Source organism: Penicillium roqueforti (genome assembly GCF_015533775.1).
Source record: "Penicillium roqueforti strain LCP96 04111 chromosome Unknown scaffold_06, whole genome shotgun sequence".
NCBI classification, from domain to species: Eukaryota; Fungi; Ascomycota; class Eurotiomycetes; order Eurotiales; family Aspergillaceae; genus Penicillium; species Penicillium roqueforti.
In genome coordinates this window covers 585,198-600,960 of record NW_024067570.1, presented here as the reverse complement: position 1 = coordinate 600,960, position 15,763 = coordinate 585,198, and the positions used below count along the sequence as shown (strand labels likewise).

Genomic DNA, 15,763 nt, shown 5'->3' with positions numbered 1-15,763 from the left:
ATAGTTCTACGCCCCCGGGGGGTCAAACAAAACAATATCATCACGCAGGTGTGGGGTTTTTCCCCCCCCCCCCCCCCCCCCGGCTCTAGCTCAGAAAAGTTACGAAGCCCACATGAGACAACTAAATGCCTCCCCCAACATACTCGCTCTTCCCGAAGGTACAATGGCATTTCAGCTTGGTAACGTTGCTTCTGAGAAGTTGATTATCTACTTTCCCGGTAGCGGCTACTGCCTCCCCGCACTACCGAGTCACTTCAGCTATCTCGAAGCTCTCTTCGCGGACATAAGACAATACGGAAAAAGCATCGGTGTACTACTCATTGTCTATGAGCTTGCCCCCGACAATTGCAACAGGCCGTTATCGTGCTACAGTGCGCCATCCAGACACTGGGAAAACGACCGTCAAACATTATTCTTCAGGGTGACTCTGCGGGCGCTCATCTTCTGCGAGCGCTCATCTTGCACGTGGGCTACTATCACATCTCACTCACCCACATCCTCAAGAGATCGTGCCGAGATTTTCGGTTGATGAGCCTCTCGGAGGAGCGATGTTGTTGTCCCCTTGGGTTGACTTCAGAACTGATCATCCGAGCTCCAGTGAAAACGCGGATAAAGACGTCATTACGGCTGAGACTTTGAATAGCTGGGCACGGATATCTCTGGGCCAGACGGCGGAAGATGAGTACAACTGCCCTGCCAAAGCCCCCGCAGGCTGGTGGACAGATCTTCCTGTTTCAAAAATCTTTGTTGGCGCCGGAGGAGACGAAGTCCTGTTGGATCCGATTAGGCAGATGGCCGAGAAGATGAAGGTGAGGCGGCTTTTACAATCTTTGCATTCTATCTAACAACTTGTCATTCCAGGCCGAACTCCCCGACGTGAGCATAAGCATTGTGCCTGGAGAATTCCACGTTGAGCCAATCACGGGCTTCGCTTTGAAGATACCCCCTGGATTGCAGTTCAAGGCGATGGCGTCATGGCTGTACCAGACCTTTCTTTCCTGTGAATTGCGAAAGGGAATGAAGATGAAGACAGTAAGATGCATTGCCTGCATCTCACGATTGTCGGTGAGTAGGCGGTCAGACCGCGCCAACTCGATCAGGGTTGGGGGCTTTGTTCGACGTGTCGCCACCCGATTTTCCCAGACCTTGACTGCCTAACTTGTGTGAGATATTTCAATTCATATTCTTACCACTGGTGTTTTACGTGAATAGTCAGACCCTTTCCCTTCAGATGCACTCGATCCACGATCCACATGCGCGGCCCGAGAGACCCGGGGATCAGCCTCGGAAGAAGATCCGAAAAGGGACCCGCAGTTGCTGGCAATGTACAAGAACCCCTTGATACGGATGATTTATTCCTAACGGTTGTTTTCTGCGATAGGCAAACATCGCAAAGTTCGTTGTATTTTTGTGTCTGATAGCGAACAGAGCTGCAAAGAATGTCTCGCCCGGGGACTTCCATGTCGCAGCCAGGAATTGCCGGAGCCTGAGAATCCCCGCGAATCGGACCGCACATATCTGAACGAGCGGATGGCTCGGGTGGAAAACCTGTTGGAGAAGCTTCTGATACGAGTCGACGGTGGGAACAGTCAACAGGGGGACTTGAAATCACCTTTAGATTTAGCCGAAACCAGCCTCGAATCGAGCCCCTCGACCGTGACACCAGCCCCGGACAGTGCTCCAGTCTTGTCTCTTTTTGACAACGAAGCGGTTCGTGCGATAACTCGCATCGGTCTTCAATTCCCGGTAGCTCCCGCTTACTAGTGAATAGATAGGTTTCAAACGAACCGACACCGTTGAGTCCGATTTTACGCCATATGGCACAATTAATCGGGACTGGGGGAGACTGCGCCGCGATCTGACAGCATTGATACCATCTCAAAAGACATTGAAAATCATATCGGAGGCTAGCAGTAGCTGGTGGCTTATGCGCGTGCAGTTATTCGGAGACTACGATGAATCATTGCTTTCGTCCTCGGAGCAACAGCTTTCAAATAGCCACCCAGCTATGGTTGCTAAGGCCATCTTGTGGATTGCACTGTGTCTCCAACAACTCCCTTCGGGGTTTGATTTGTCCTCTCTTGATCTGCCCTGCCTCCCATGGGTCCTGGTTGAAGAATGCATCACCCGTGTTTCCACGCTCGTTTGCTCCGATGACTCTATTGTTAGTTGTATCGACGGGCTTGAGTGCTTAGTCCTACAGGGGTTGATCTTTAGCAATGACGGAAAGCTACGAAGTGCGTGGCTTTCTTATCGTCGGGCTGCAAACATCGCCCAGCTCATCGGGTTCCACCGTGCTGAACCAGCTCCCAATCAGAGTGTCGAGTTTCAACACCGGGCTACGTTCATCTGGAGACACATCCTTATCGTTGACAGGCATTTTTCCCTGATCCTTGGGGTACACGGCGCTATATCCAATACGGCAATAGATCTATATCAATCCAACCCAAGAGACTCCCATGATTTACCCGTTCACAATGAATCTGTTCTGAACCCGCTTGCTCGGATAGCAGGCTCAATCATTGAGCGCAATCAGACCTTCACCGAAGTCACTCCGGCCATGCTGCAGATGACACAAAGCATCGATATGAAACTTCAAGCGTTCGATCCCCCTCCTTTGGTGTCACCCGACAATCTTCCGCCAGGCAAGTGTACCGAGCGGTCTTCTTGTTTTCTCGGGCTTCACTATCGATTATGGTACTACCAGCTCATGGCTTGGTTACACCTGCCTCTTTTACTAGCGTCCGGTACTGACAACTCCTATGAGTATAATCGCCAGACCTGTCTCCACGCCTGCCGCAGCATCATCGCTTGTTATGTCAATATCCGACGCACCACTGAAAACGGATTTGACTCGAAGATTCTTGATTTCCAAGCCTTCACTACGGCGATGACAATTATTGTCAATGCCCTCGGGCCATTTGGCCCACAGGACTTAACCAAAGGAGATTACTTCGCTCTCGACCGGGTTGTGGCTGTTCTAGAACAACTATCGAATACTGTTCCTCCGGACAAGATCGCAACTCGAGCAGTACACGTTCTGAAAATCATCAAGGCAATAGGGATGGGAACCGAACCCCCGCAACTGGACGAATCAGAAGGACACCAATACGAGAATGGACGGCCTACTCGCATCAAGCTCGATATTCCCTATTTCGGCACAATATACCTCGAACGTCGTTCCATGAGCGCTCAATCATCTAGACATATTGCTATTGCTGTTAAACCGCCACCAACTTTGCCCAATACCGCGCCTGGGCAATACTACCCATCATCTTCATGGATGGACACGATGCCGGACCCCGGTTATCCAAATGGAAATGTTGTGGAAACAACCCAATGGGCGGATTCTAACTTGAGCTTTGATCCGCCTACCGAGTTTTGGGCTCTTAACTCTGAGTTCACGTTTCAGGCTCCGTTTTTGGCTGATTATGATGTTAATTGGGATTATTTGGATATGGGATTATGACGAACGCGTGTAAGTCGAGCGGATTGTGCCGAATGCAAGTCTTGTATTCTTTTTCCTCAATTTGGTGTTTTGGCAGGCCACATTTTGTGTTGTTCCTATAGAAAGAAGTATCCTTAGAATCATTCGACGTGCCTTGGACAGTCCAGTTTTTATTAGATATGTTGGTCTGCCAGGTCACTTTGATTCGCCCCTCAATTATTTATTTATAGTCAATAGTTTATCTCCGTGTTGGAGAAAGAGCAGTCCGGTGAGCTAATGTCGGTGTTCATTACTAGGCGAGTACCGTTCACAAGCGATATAAAGTTCACTCACACCCGAGGAATCATCTTCATTCTACTCTTGATCGGATGTCGGGTAGGAATCCTTTAGAAGATATGAGAGGAAAGTTATTGAGTTCAAAGAACGGGCAGTTACCTGGAGACCGACATAGAGAAATGTCATTGAGGTTTTGACAGCCCAAAACGACACCCAGGTATAATAGATGAAATGAGGGCGAGCTGTTGCTGATGAATTTCCACACGGAAGGAGAGGACGCCGTTTGGCAGCCAAGGAAATAATGCTAGCCTAACTTATTGGAAGAAGAGGGAAGCAAGAGTGTTACGTATGAAGATTTGTGTCTATTCAACCTCTATGACCATAATTCTAGGCGCAGTGACTGAAGCCATGAAGCCTGAGAGACAAACGGCGAAAGGATACTGTCAATACAAAGGGGCCAGTCGTCATCCCATCGCAAAGCACCCACAGCTAAGCAATATTCCTAATACCTAGGATACCATCCGGATTTTTCCCAGTCAATTATCACGAGGTGTGAACCTTCTTGGTCATGACTTTTCTCGCGGAGGATGATATTTTTCCTCTGCAAATCACCGTGGGTGAATGTCGCTGTATGGCCTTTAAAAATAAAAGGGAAGCATCTTCGAAGATATTCCGCTCTGTAGAGTGGGCCCCTGTTATAGGTATATTTTCGTAACATTGCTTCGTTAAGGTCTTCTTCGGAGTCGAATGGACCATTCACTAATGGATCTGGCTTATATGTCCAAAATATCTCATCTAAAAGTCGTCTTTGGTCGAAACTGCCAAAGTACTTTAGGGATAGAAGCTGACGCAAGTCGTCAAAGTAACTCCAAAGGTCTTTTAGTATTTCTTCTTTCTCCAGTATTGTAAGTTACGGCCATGCTAAAAGAGGTGTTTGACCGAGAATACGCTCTATGACAATAAAATTTTTGCCTGTCTCTAGGTCTGAATAGAGGGCGAAGACACGTGGGACAGGGATATTTATTTTCTCCCGAACAAATAACATATTTTCTCCTTCCATGAGATTGACACCCAGTCCAAATTTCACAATAAAATGCGGGCCTACTCCGACTATTTTTCGTCCTCCATATTCCATGGGTATGCCAGGGGCGTTTTCGATTTCGGTACCGGTGGGTCGCGGGTAAGGCAAGTCAGTTGCATAGAACGGAATCTCAAATGTCTTCATCATCGCTCAACATCAGGCAGTCGGTAGACTGAGGGGGAGACTGAAGGGTAGGGCGACGAATCGACAATGGGTCTTTTTGGCTCACCGCTCTAATTACCGTCTTAGTAATTATGGTTTTAGGACGGTTCCATGGATCAGGTGTACGTAGTTAACTATGGCTAATGTCATCGAATTTTCGAAGTCTATTCACGCCTATCTTCCTCTAGCTCGACGCATAACTTTACATCGTCCAAAAAGTTCAGGGAAAGAATGCTAGGTCTACAGGTATCATAAAGAAGATGACAAGTGACTGATTTAAGAAGCATCGGGCGCTATATGATCAATAATAGAGTCTAACTCAAGTCTATGAAGGACCGAGTCGGTTATATATGCTCTGGAACAGAGATCAGTAAGAAATTCCGTTGAATCTCCGTGGAAAATACTCAATGGACAAGGTACGTACGAAAAGCCCCTAGCGATCATGTCTGGGAATATGTCTATGACAACTCCCCCGTCTTTGTGGACCTGGTCCATGCAGGCATTGATATCCTCAGTCGCAGCTGAGTCTAGGAAGGTTACCTTATTCGTTAGTAGGGATCATGTGACTATGAGAAAAGGAGAAGGGTATTTACAATATATTTCGAACCCATGTTATTCGAGCATGTGTAATTTGTATAGATATTTGAGAGGCTGCTTAGGATACAGCTGTCGATGACCAGCTTAGCTATATATACCTGATGCGCCAAGAACACTGACGTCATTGCATGGTTCTAACCTGACCGAGGAACTATATCTCAACATCCAGGTGGCAACTACCATTACGTATCCTCCTGAACCGGGTCAATCCGTTTCGTGGCACCGTGTTACCCACCCTTGAACCGTATATTCAAGCAATTGCAGCAAGTAATATTTGAATATTGCCTTGTTGGTCGTTGCCAGGGTCATTGCGACCCGGATACGCCAATTAGGTGGTTTACATCCGCTCTATGTAAGGTGGTGTGATATTGCAATGTCCAATGAATAAGACATCGCACTCTACCTTGCGGCTTTGAACTCTCGTGTATATATATCTATGCGAAATAGGGGAATGGGACGCCGGGTAATCACAACGGAAATCAGTAGTACTTGTTGTATACGGGAGGTAAACAAAGGAAAAAAGGACCCACAGAAATTTGGGGTATAGCAGGTGGCAGGTGGCAGGTGGCCGAGAGATCTTATTCTGAAAGTTTCGATCCTTGGGATGACAACAGCTCTGTGAAGTTACACCAAGCCCGCTTGTAAGAGGGATCCTTGGTGGAGCACTCATGCAACCACCGGAGAGCCTTTTGGACCCTTTCCAATGCCTCATTTCTCTCACTGGCTCTTGGTTGGTTCTGGATGAGCAACTGTGTTGTGAGCACTACAGTGCTTTGCGTGAGGTAATGGAGAGAACACCACCAAGGTGAGCAACCCAAGAGCCAGGAGATGTTCGGTTCATTGGGTAGGAGATCAAGCATTTGGCCTGCCGCATTGAGGCAGACCATTGCCATTGGCGTGTCAAGACCAGTGGAGAAGACGTCACAACGAAGCGCGGGTTGTGAAATGACAAGTTTGGTCGAATAATATTGAAAAGCCAAACTCGTGCGTTGACGGACAAAGGGTCGGTCGTCTCTAATTTCCGCGAAACTATAAGTCCCAGGAAGGCGCGCAAACCAGTTGTCAGCCGCTCTGTTGAGCGATAACATGGCCATTTCCGTGTCATTCCGAGATTTTCGTCCCGCTTCGGGAGAATACAAGATCTCGATTGCTTCTCTCATCACAGCTGCCAAGTCAATGGAATAAAGAAAGTACAATGAGACGTTAGCCTGAATCTGCAGGCCAGGTGATGCCTGGTGAGACATGAACGGTGAAGAAGGCGAGTGGGCTAAAGGGTCGTTCGGTTCAGTCGAGGGATCAAAGGAGAGTAGAGAAGCCATGAGGCGGCTTCTGGATTGAATGTCCAAAATAAGCCTCATTACATGCTCATCCCGGAAGTCTTCCTCCTTGTAGGGCACCGGCAAAGGGGTTGTACAGTGTTCTTGCTGCATTCTGGGCATACGTCCAGTCACGACGCAGAGCAGGATGTCCAACAGGTATAACGCCCACCATAGCCGATATCTGGTTTCTTTGGACACGTGTGTGATGCTGGGGCTTTCGCTACGAAGGTGGATTCCCATCGCGACCGCCGACTGGATTGCAATCCCACATTTTCTCCATGACCTAACCCAGAATCAGTAGCTATGTAAAGACTCGCGGTGTTCGACCTACCTGTTGGCCTGCCCGATGGAAAGCAAGTAAAGTGATATTAGCCCCTCTACCTGTGCCTGCTGCAGGTTGGGATTCTCCAATCGGATACTCTCGCTCGTGTGCAATTGCCAGGCACGTGTAAAGTACACCGCGTGGATGTTGTGATCTTGAGATTGGTCTCCGGAAAGCTCGAAATGTCTTGCAGCGATCGCGAAAACCATATTCAACAACGCCATCCACTTGTTTCCAGGATGTGCTGTGGACTTTGAATAGAATGACCGACACTGGCTTAAAAATATCTCTTTGCCAACGACGGGGAAGGAGGCGTGGGCAACTTGGAAGTACCTGTCCACAAGTTCATCGGCGACCGCTTTTGAGGGATATGCGAGAGCATCTAGTTTCTTTATCGGCGAGATTCTTGTATCATCGATAAAGAATGCACAGGAAGAAATTGAAAGAGGGGTTGATTCCTCGAACTGACCATCCGGATTGGAACTTGTCGGACCGATCAAGCACCTAAGCCTGTATAACCATGCCGATGCCGAATGTTCTCCTGTAAAGCCAATCGCTTGCAGGGAAATGTCTCTATTAAAGTCCTCCAAGGTGTGATCCACGTAGGGAAGCGTTCGGGCCGACGAATCTGACTCATCTGGTACTTTGGCAAGGGTCGGCGATGACAGGGAAAGGCTAGCTATCTGTAGGTTGTTAGATAAAATCAAGAAAGATTTTGGCTGACCGGAATATAGACTCGCTTTTTCGAGAGCTTGGTCGATGACTTTGCCCAGCTCAGTGTCGAATAATTTGGGATAAAGCTCGCGAACGAGAGATTCGTAGTGTTGGAGTTGGCTCGTTATCACTGTAAGTTGTCTAAGTCCTAGGGGTGAATATTTTGGGCGATCACATCTAGGAGGATCACAGACCTAGCATTTCTCTCTCGTTTCCCGTCGACATAGACACAGAGAACGTTGGTCTCCTGACATCGGAGGCAAGAGGGGCGATGACCAGAACACTTGTTCTTCTGTTTGCGACAGTTGTGGCATGCCTGACTAACTCGACCAGTATTGCCTACAAGAGGAAGGTCGAGTCTAGGAATGGCCACTTTAGCGTTCATCGGCTGCTCCCCGGCGGCTCGAGGGTTGTTCCAGGGACGATATGCCCCCAAGACGATCGGCTCCCGTGGTGTCACGGCCTCTCCACTCTCGAGCTCATTTGTGTAGTTGAAAGGGTCCTTATCATTTGGGGGGACTGTTGGAAGGTTTTCAGATCGCGAAGATCGACGAGATGGCCTTCCACTCATTGCAACTTGGCCCGCTGTTCATGGTCAGCGCAGAGTCCTAAGCGAGAATAGAAAATCTGCGACGAATCCGAGACGCACAAACCAGCTTGAGGGAAGCACCGGGAGCAAAAACCTCCTTTCGCAGTGAAATATCTGCCGGTGGGATTGATGGCCGGAGTATAGCTAGCAACAAGACTTGTTTTGACAAAAGGCATGACACCTGTGATTGGCAGGCCCACGATCCCGGTTGGATATTGGTCGGCGCCATTGGTCGGTGTACCGAGATGCCAACGGCCCACTGGTGGCTGGATTCAGGACAGGCATGATAGATGATTGGGATCATCTGGTGTTGACCACATATTTCAGGGGTTGGCTACAGGTCAAGGTTGCTGAACTGCAAGGTGCTTTTTATAAGAAGATGAATACGATCAATGAGTTCACCATGAGGCATCTTCAATAAATGCCAGTCGGTAATCATGACCTCCCGAGGTCGAGCCCCATAGGCAAACCTTGGAACGATGTATCCAATTACTTCCGACCAATTAGAGACCTCGATGTGGACTATCTGCCAGGGTGTCAAATAGAGATAGACATTGATCTCTATATATACAGGGACGACCCTGAGAATAAGCCTCCTTTTTTAACATTGCGGGATACTCCCGGCGGCTTTATATGTCTAGCCGTCCCTTTTCCTTGAATCGAATATTCTGTCACTGGAAATGGACCTATCGTTACTCCCCATATGCCAATGGCTTGCTCTACAATAATATACAACCAAAGTTTCGGCTATCCATAACTATCTTTAACTTAATCACATTGGTTGTCTCGAAACTAGGACTAGCGCGGATAGCTCTTAGCTTGATCGACTCTTAGCTTTGTAGCTATCAGCACCCTCATCACACACCCTCCATGTGTCCGCACACTTCATTCGCCAGCCTAATTCCTGCGTAGTCCGACATGCAGGTATAAGCAGGATAACCGAATGGGCTGTAAGTTGTATGGCGGTATAAAAATGGGACATGCAAGTTATTCATGGTCGGTGACATCATATGCTATATTACACAATTCTTCTATAGTAAAGAACAATCTAGCAGAGAAAGTCAATTGAAGGTCAGATTAAATGCATTGACTTTGTATTGAGAATAGACAGCTTTGCCAATTCACCTGAAAGGTGTCAACGCCAAGACCGGGATTCCGCTGAGATGGGATACACAGCAATCTCCTGGCCAGCCCTATGCTTACATAGATTGGCCTAAAATGTGGGGAAGTCATAGCGATCTTTGCGTGTGCACCTTGGCAATCTAGATGATACAGGATCAATGATAGGTTGAATGGTTGTGATATCGTCATAGCCTCATTTCCCTGTCGATGACGTAGCTCTGGGGAAAGCTTCCTTCATCCGTCGATCTTGAAATCCCGGACAATTCTTAAGTTCTCTTCGCTCAACAATTTTATTCTCGGGGGAATCCTGAGAAGGTGTACTCGTCTTCCTTCTACCGCATTGTACAGTCAAGCCAAATCAACCCTACAAATAGCCAAACCCTGAACTTCGATTCGTTTCCTTTTTTTCCGCCGCTCTCCAAGATGGCTACAGGTCATCAGCATGATGCTCCCAAGAGCCGCCGGGTCGGGGAGCATTGGAGTGGTGCCAATCCTATTCCAACAATAAGTCACTTTATGAAACATGTCGAAGACGAAAAAAAGGAACGCAATCTCAGGATAGACGAAGAACACCGGGCTAATAAAGAAAGGATTGCACATGAAAAAGCGCAAGGAACCTATGGAGAGCAATCAGAGCACGCAGATCAAAAGGATCAAGCCGAGGGAGGTGCTGTCGCTCATAAGCCACGCGAAGTCTCCCAGGCCAGGATTCGTACCGTGACAGACCCAACTACGGGCAAGGAGATCGGCGTGGAAGACCTAGATGAGACATGCATGGATACTGTAAATAATCCAATGGTATGTGGGATCATATCGAAGGAATCTTGAACGGAGTCTAATTTATTCGCAGTTGACGGTTCCGAATGCGAATCTTGGGAAGCCCACGGTGAGTTGTCTGTGAATGTCAGTTCATGGGACATATCACTAATATGCATATCAGGACATCCAAACAAGTGCCGACCAAGATCTTGCAGAGTATAAAAAGATACAGGACATTACCGCACCTCCCGATCCTATCGCCGAGGGTACAACCTCCGATGTTCCCATTCGAGGAGAAAAGACGAACGTTCTGTTCCACCCCACGCCTACTGTCACGTATCAGCCTATGTTTGACGCACTGCAGAAGCGTACCACTGGCATTTGCATTGGGATACCTGTTGCCATAATCATACTAGGGCGGATGTGCGGGGGATCCCTTTGGGGTCTTGTTCCCTTAGCCGCATGCATTACGAGTGGAATATGGTTATGGATGAAGGAAGTCATTCGCAGCGGTCGCGCAATGGAGTGGGAGAGTGAGCATCTTCGCGGTCAGATGGTAGGTTCTCTATTGTATCACCTTGTTGATGGATAGAGATACTGACAGTTCAAAAGGCTACTGCCAATCTCCTTCCTGAATCTGTGGAGTGGTTGAACAGTTTCCTCGGTGTCGTGTGGGGGCTCGTTAACCCGGAAATGCTGACACCTGTGGCCGACACAATCGAAGATATCATGCAAGTCTCTGCACCCAAGGTTGTAGAGAATGTTCGCATCGCAGCAATTGACCAGGGCAGCAACCCACTCCGGATTCTAAGCATGCGGGCTCTCCCCGATGATCATGTGGAAGGTTTGAAGGAAAACATCCGCGAGGAAAACAAAAAGAATAAGGACCCACAGGAAGCTGCTGCTGCCGAAGAAGGAGGGAGTTACTACAACATGGAAGCCTCCTTTGCCTATCACGCAAGCCCAACTGGTCACAGTGCGTCATCGAAAGCACGCAACATGCACATGCAACTTGTATTCTATCTGGGCATTCGAGGCCTATTTGGTGTGCCATTTCCCGTATTCGTGGAGCTGATTGAACTTGTCGGGACTGTCCGCTTGCGCTTCCAAATGATGCCCGAACCACCATTCATGAAAGATGTGACGTTCACTTTAGTTGGAATTCCCCACGTTCGAGCAGGCTGCATGCCAATGTTCCGAACGGGTGTGAATGTTCTGAACTTACCGTTGATCTCCAACTTTGTCAACTCCGCCATTAGTACCGCTTGTGGCATGTTTGCAGCCCCCAAGTCCATGACCATGGATCTCGGCATGATGTTGACAGGAGATGACATCCACAAGGATACTTTGGCACTGGGTGTGATGTGGATTCGGATTCACCGCGCTGTTGGCTTGAGTAAACAGGATGCTCGCGGTAGCGAGGGTGGCGGCAGCGACCCATACATCAACCTGTCCTTCTCAAAGTATGGCAAGCCCATGTATTGCACACGTGTGATTACGGATGACCTCAATCCGATTTGGGAAGAGACTGCCGCCCTTCTTGTGACGCCGGAATTGATCAAGGCCAATGAAAACCTGAGCATCGAGCTCTGGGACTCTGACCGCAACACCGCGGATGATATTGTCGGCAAGGTCGAGCTACCTATCCGGGAGATGCTTCAGCATCCCAGTCAGATGTATCCCCAGGTCTCGAAGCTCCAGGGTATGGATCAGGGCAGTGAAATGCCCGGTGAGCTGCATTGGGAAGTTGGCTACTTCGGGAAACCAAAGCTTCGCCCTGAGCTGCGTACTGATGGCCAGAAGAAAGACCTTCCTGAAAACCTCAGAGGCGATCCGACTTTCGAAGACGAAAAGGGGGCTATCAAAAACGAAGAGGAGGATGCCATTATGCATACACCACCCGATCCAATCTGGCCTAGCGGTATTGTGCACATTGTTGTGCACCAGATTGTCAACCTTCAGCTTGCCAATATCAAGGGCAGTGATGGGAACCGCAAGGGCAAAGAGTATGAGCCAGCGAAGCCATATGGTGAGAACACAGAGGAGGAAGGTGAAGATCTCCCAACGAGTTACTGCATGGTTTTGTTGAACGACCAACTGGTACGTATTTGTAGACATATTAGTCCACTTCAAATTCCAGATACTAACAGTATATCAGATCTATCGCACTCGTGCGAAGGCTGTGAGCTCCAAGCCCATCTTCAACGCAGGAACTGAGCGATTTGTCCGCGACTGGCGCTCAGCTGCTGTGACCATCACCGTCCGTGACCAACGCTATCGCGAGCATGACCCTATCCTTGGCGTGGTTCCTCTGAAGCTATCTGATATCCTTCAAACCAGCTCACAAGTAACCCGCTGGTATCCTCTCGACGGTGGTATTGGGTTTGGACGTATCCGCCTTTCTCTTTTGTTCCGCCATGTGGAGACCAAGCTGCCACCTTGCATGCTTGGCTGGGATGTCGGCACCTTTGAATTTGCTGGACAGAACATCATCGCGAAGGACTTTGGTCGACACTCTAAGATCAAGCTGCGCACCGGGGGCAGCGTTGGCAAGATCACCCGGCACAAGTGCCACATGGAAGGCAATGACGCGATATTCGATATCTCCGATGACGCTTTCCGCGACTCAATTCGCATGCCTGTAAAGTACCGATACCGCTCCCCGATAGTATTCGAGTTCCACAACCCGGGCAAGCGAGGCGCAGCCGCATACGGTATTCTGTGGCTCCAACATATTGTCGACAACGAGGAAACAGACATTGACATTCCCATCTGGACAACAAAGATGGGCGCTCGCTTGACACAGAATTACGTCACGGAGGAGAACTGGAAGGCCAAGCAGGTACCTGGACTCGAAGACTTGACAGAGGTGGGACGTCTGCAATTCCGATGCAAGTTCTCACCGGGCATTGACGAATCACACGAGCTCTTCGTGATTGACAACGACTCCCGTGAGACCTTCGAGACGTGGGAAGCGTGCGTGTCCCAGGGTGTCCGTACCAGCACGGTGGAGGTCGAAGTTCCTCCTGAAGTGCAGGAATTGCACGAGCAGTCTCTGATCGAAGGACGGGACATCTTGAAGCAAGCCTCGCCCTCTGAGCGTCAGCGGTGGATTGACCACGACGGCCAAGACTGGAGTGGAGCGTTCGGTCAAGACCCGCGGGCGTACACTGATTCCCTCGGACGCAAAATCGCTGAGCCTGGCCGGGACCAACCGCCCCATGACCCGTACACCCCTCCGCCTCTCAAGGATCCATCTTCTCATCGATCCAGTTCTCAATATGGAGAGCACCACAACGAGGACACCTCGGAGTCAAATGACGAGCTCGAGCCCTTGTCGAGAGGACCCTCGACCATCAGTGGCAGTGGACCTGGGACGTCTGCGTCACACAGCAATATGAGTACTCGCCAGATCAACAAGGCGAATAAACACAGCGAGCAGCGACAGCAGCGTGGTATGATGCAGTGGCGGCCTGCGCGCAATGCTGCTTTTGCTAAAGACGAGGCCAAGTATGCGTTCCGGAAGATGAAGAAGAAGATCGGTGCTGGTGGTCTCACTGGTCGCGAGCCAGATGTCGAGACGGAGACTTGACACGATGTATGATGTTTTATGTTTCGGCGTTTTGTATGTCCTTTGCATTTGCATATAAAATGTGAATATAGATTTATTATTTACTGTTTAACACCCACGAGTTAACTATTGAACGCTTATGACTACCATTCACTACCATGTAGATGAACCTAAGAATGGCGGTGATGCCTTATAAAAGTTTAATTCCAGATTTGGTCAAGAATTGAATTCGTGAACTCTGCTTTCTGTCCTCGTTTTATTTTGTGCCTTATGAGATTGGGAAAAGTATACATCGAAAGGATATAATCCATAGAAGATAGAATGATAAAACCATAGCCAGTGAAGAAGAAAAGAGGCGCAGATGCGCCAAAAGAAACCGGACAAACCCAAACAGCGCCTCTATACAACATGATTCGTGAGAAATTATATGCATCGCCATTATCATGCAGGGGAAATAAAAGGAGACATCAGACAAAAAAAGACATCAGGCATAAAACCATGAACGTCACATAATTAACAATCGGGCGCAAAGTCGGTGGATACTCGGAGAGACTCTGGGCCGGAGGTAACCTTAGCCGCGTTCAATAATGAGACATTCTCGGGGCCATTGATCTCGGCCCTATCGACAGGCCCGAGAGTCCATTTCCATTCCCTCCGACGCTTGGCCCGGCCCTGCCTGGGCGTGCGCGGCGTCGAGGAGCCATCCGCCTCGAAGCCATCAAGCAAAGCGACGGCTCGCACCTGGCGCTCCGCACGCATGGTGCGGCGCTTTTTCCGCTCCGTCTTGGAGAGCGAAGACCCGCGCACGCCTTCATCGGCACTGGTCTCATCGCCGGAGGCACTCCCCGATAAGGACGGGCTGTTATCGGAGTCCTCTTTTTCGCCTTCGAGGTGCGGGAAGGGGGCGGGGCCTGTCTCGGGTGGGGTTTTGGTTCTGGCGAGTGCCTCGGTTCCCACTGCCTCGTCTGACTCGGTCACGAGATCCAGGTGTTGCGCGGTGTAGCATTCTGTCCGGATCTCCTCCTCCAGTGGGTACCGGTAGCTGACTTGTTTCTTTGCTGGGAAGAAGACGCGACGTGAGCCGCCGCCGTTGGGCCCATTTCCGCTTGCTGAGATGGAGCCTGATCGTCGGCGGGCGGAGGGTTCTAGTGGGGAGTTGCGTAAAATGCTGCGCACGCCGATGGGGAGTTGATATGGGCGGTGGTTGAAGATATTATTGTTCGGGTGTAGGATGTAGGGAGAGGCCGGTTTGTTGTAGCGCGTGGATTTGGAGGGGGAGGGTGCGGAAGATGGGGATGCAACTTCGTAGGCATTCTTGAAGGTGTTTCGAATAGTGGGGGATGAAGTTGGTGCTGTTGCGAAGGAAAATGATAGGCCGGTCGTTGAAGTGCCGAATGTGCGAGGGAGCGCGGTGGTTTGGAGGGTGAGTTTTGGTCGGGAGGTCATTGTGCTCGTCGCTTCAGACAGACACGACATGGTAAAAGTAGAGAAGAATCAAATGTGTGTCATCTCAGCCCAAGAAGAAAGAAAAAAAGAAGAGGAAAGATGTTTAGCGGGGTTGAACTAAGAATAGAGGAGGTTGGCGCTTGGGATGTGATGAAAGATGCATGTCACTTGCACATTCCACGACTTAAAAAGATTTAAGATTAACGTCAAAGTGCTTTATTCAGAGTATTTAAACCATCTCCATGGAGAATTACCCCATATATACTCCGAAGTACTCCGTTCAGCGCAAAGCAGAGATTTCCATGGCAATTCCAGACTCGAGTGGATGCGTAACTATCGACGCCACCATCCACACTA

At 49.3% G+C, this 15,763-nt stretch overlaps 5 protein-coding genes across 5 annotated transcripts; 2 read left to right on the top strand and 3 right to left on the bottom strand.

Annotated features, from left to right (window-relative positions):
* Positions 1-548: 548 nt before the first annotated feature.
* On the top strand, positions 549-3,469 carry LCP9604111_3736 (transcriptional regulator family TF; the record flags this gene model as incomplete). The annotated part of the gene is made up of 5 exons (XM_039071357.1): positions 549-809; positions 862-1,032; positions 1,232-1,325; positions 1,382-1,710; positions 1,772-3,469. The coding sequence occupies 5 exons, from the start codon at positions 549-551 to the stop codon at positions 3,467-3,469; spliced, it is 2,553 nt and encodes an 850-aa protein (XP_038930399.1).
* Positions 3,470-5,243: 1,774 nt separating this feature from the next.
* Positions 5,244-5,578, bottom strand: LCP9604111_3735 (uncharacterized protein; the record flags this gene model as incomplete). The annotated part of the gene is made up of 3 exons (XM_039071356.1): positions 5,244-5,322; positions 5,392-5,507; positions 5,561-5,578. The coding sequence occupies 3 exons, from the start codon at positions 5,576-5,578 to the stop codon at positions 5,244-5,246; spliced, it is 213 nt and encodes a 70-aa protein (XP_038930398.1).
* Positions 5,579-6,142: 564 nt separating this feature from the next.
* On the bottom strand, positions 6,143-8,793 carry LCP9604111_3734 (transcriptional regulator family TF; the record flags this gene model as incomplete). The annotated part of the gene is made up of 6 exons (XM_039071355.1): positions 6,143-7,166; positions 7,215-7,888; positions 7,946-8,060; positions 8,114-8,504; positions 8,569-8,652; positions 8,709-8,793. 6 exons carry the CDS (start codon positions 8,791-8,793, stop codon positions 6,143-6,145), a joined length of 2,373 nt encoding a protein of 790 aa, XP_038930397.1.
* Positions 8,794-10,053: 1,260 nt separating this feature from the next.
* Positions 10,054-13,981, top strand: LCP9604111_3733 (C2 domain protein; the record flags this gene model as incomplete). Its single annotated transcript, XM_039071354.1, has 5 exons — positions 10,054-10,428; positions 10,481-10,516; positions 10,571-10,945; positions 11,002-12,489; positions 12,548-13,981. 5 exons carry the CDS (start codon positions 10,054-10,056, stop codon positions 13,979-13,981), a joined length of 3,708 nt encoding a protein of 1,235 aa, XP_038930396.1.
* A 492-nt stretch (positions 13,982-14,473) lies between these two features.
* Positions 14,474-15,406, bottom strand: LCP9604111_3732 (uncharacterized protein; the record flags this gene model as incomplete). Its single annotated transcript, XM_039071353.1, has 1 exon — positions 14,474-15,406. One exon carries the CDS (start codon positions 15,404-15,406, stop codon positions 14,474-14,476), a length of 933 nt encoding a protein of 310 aa, XP_038930395.1.
* Between the last annotated feature and the right edge of the window lie 357 nt (positions 15,407-15,763).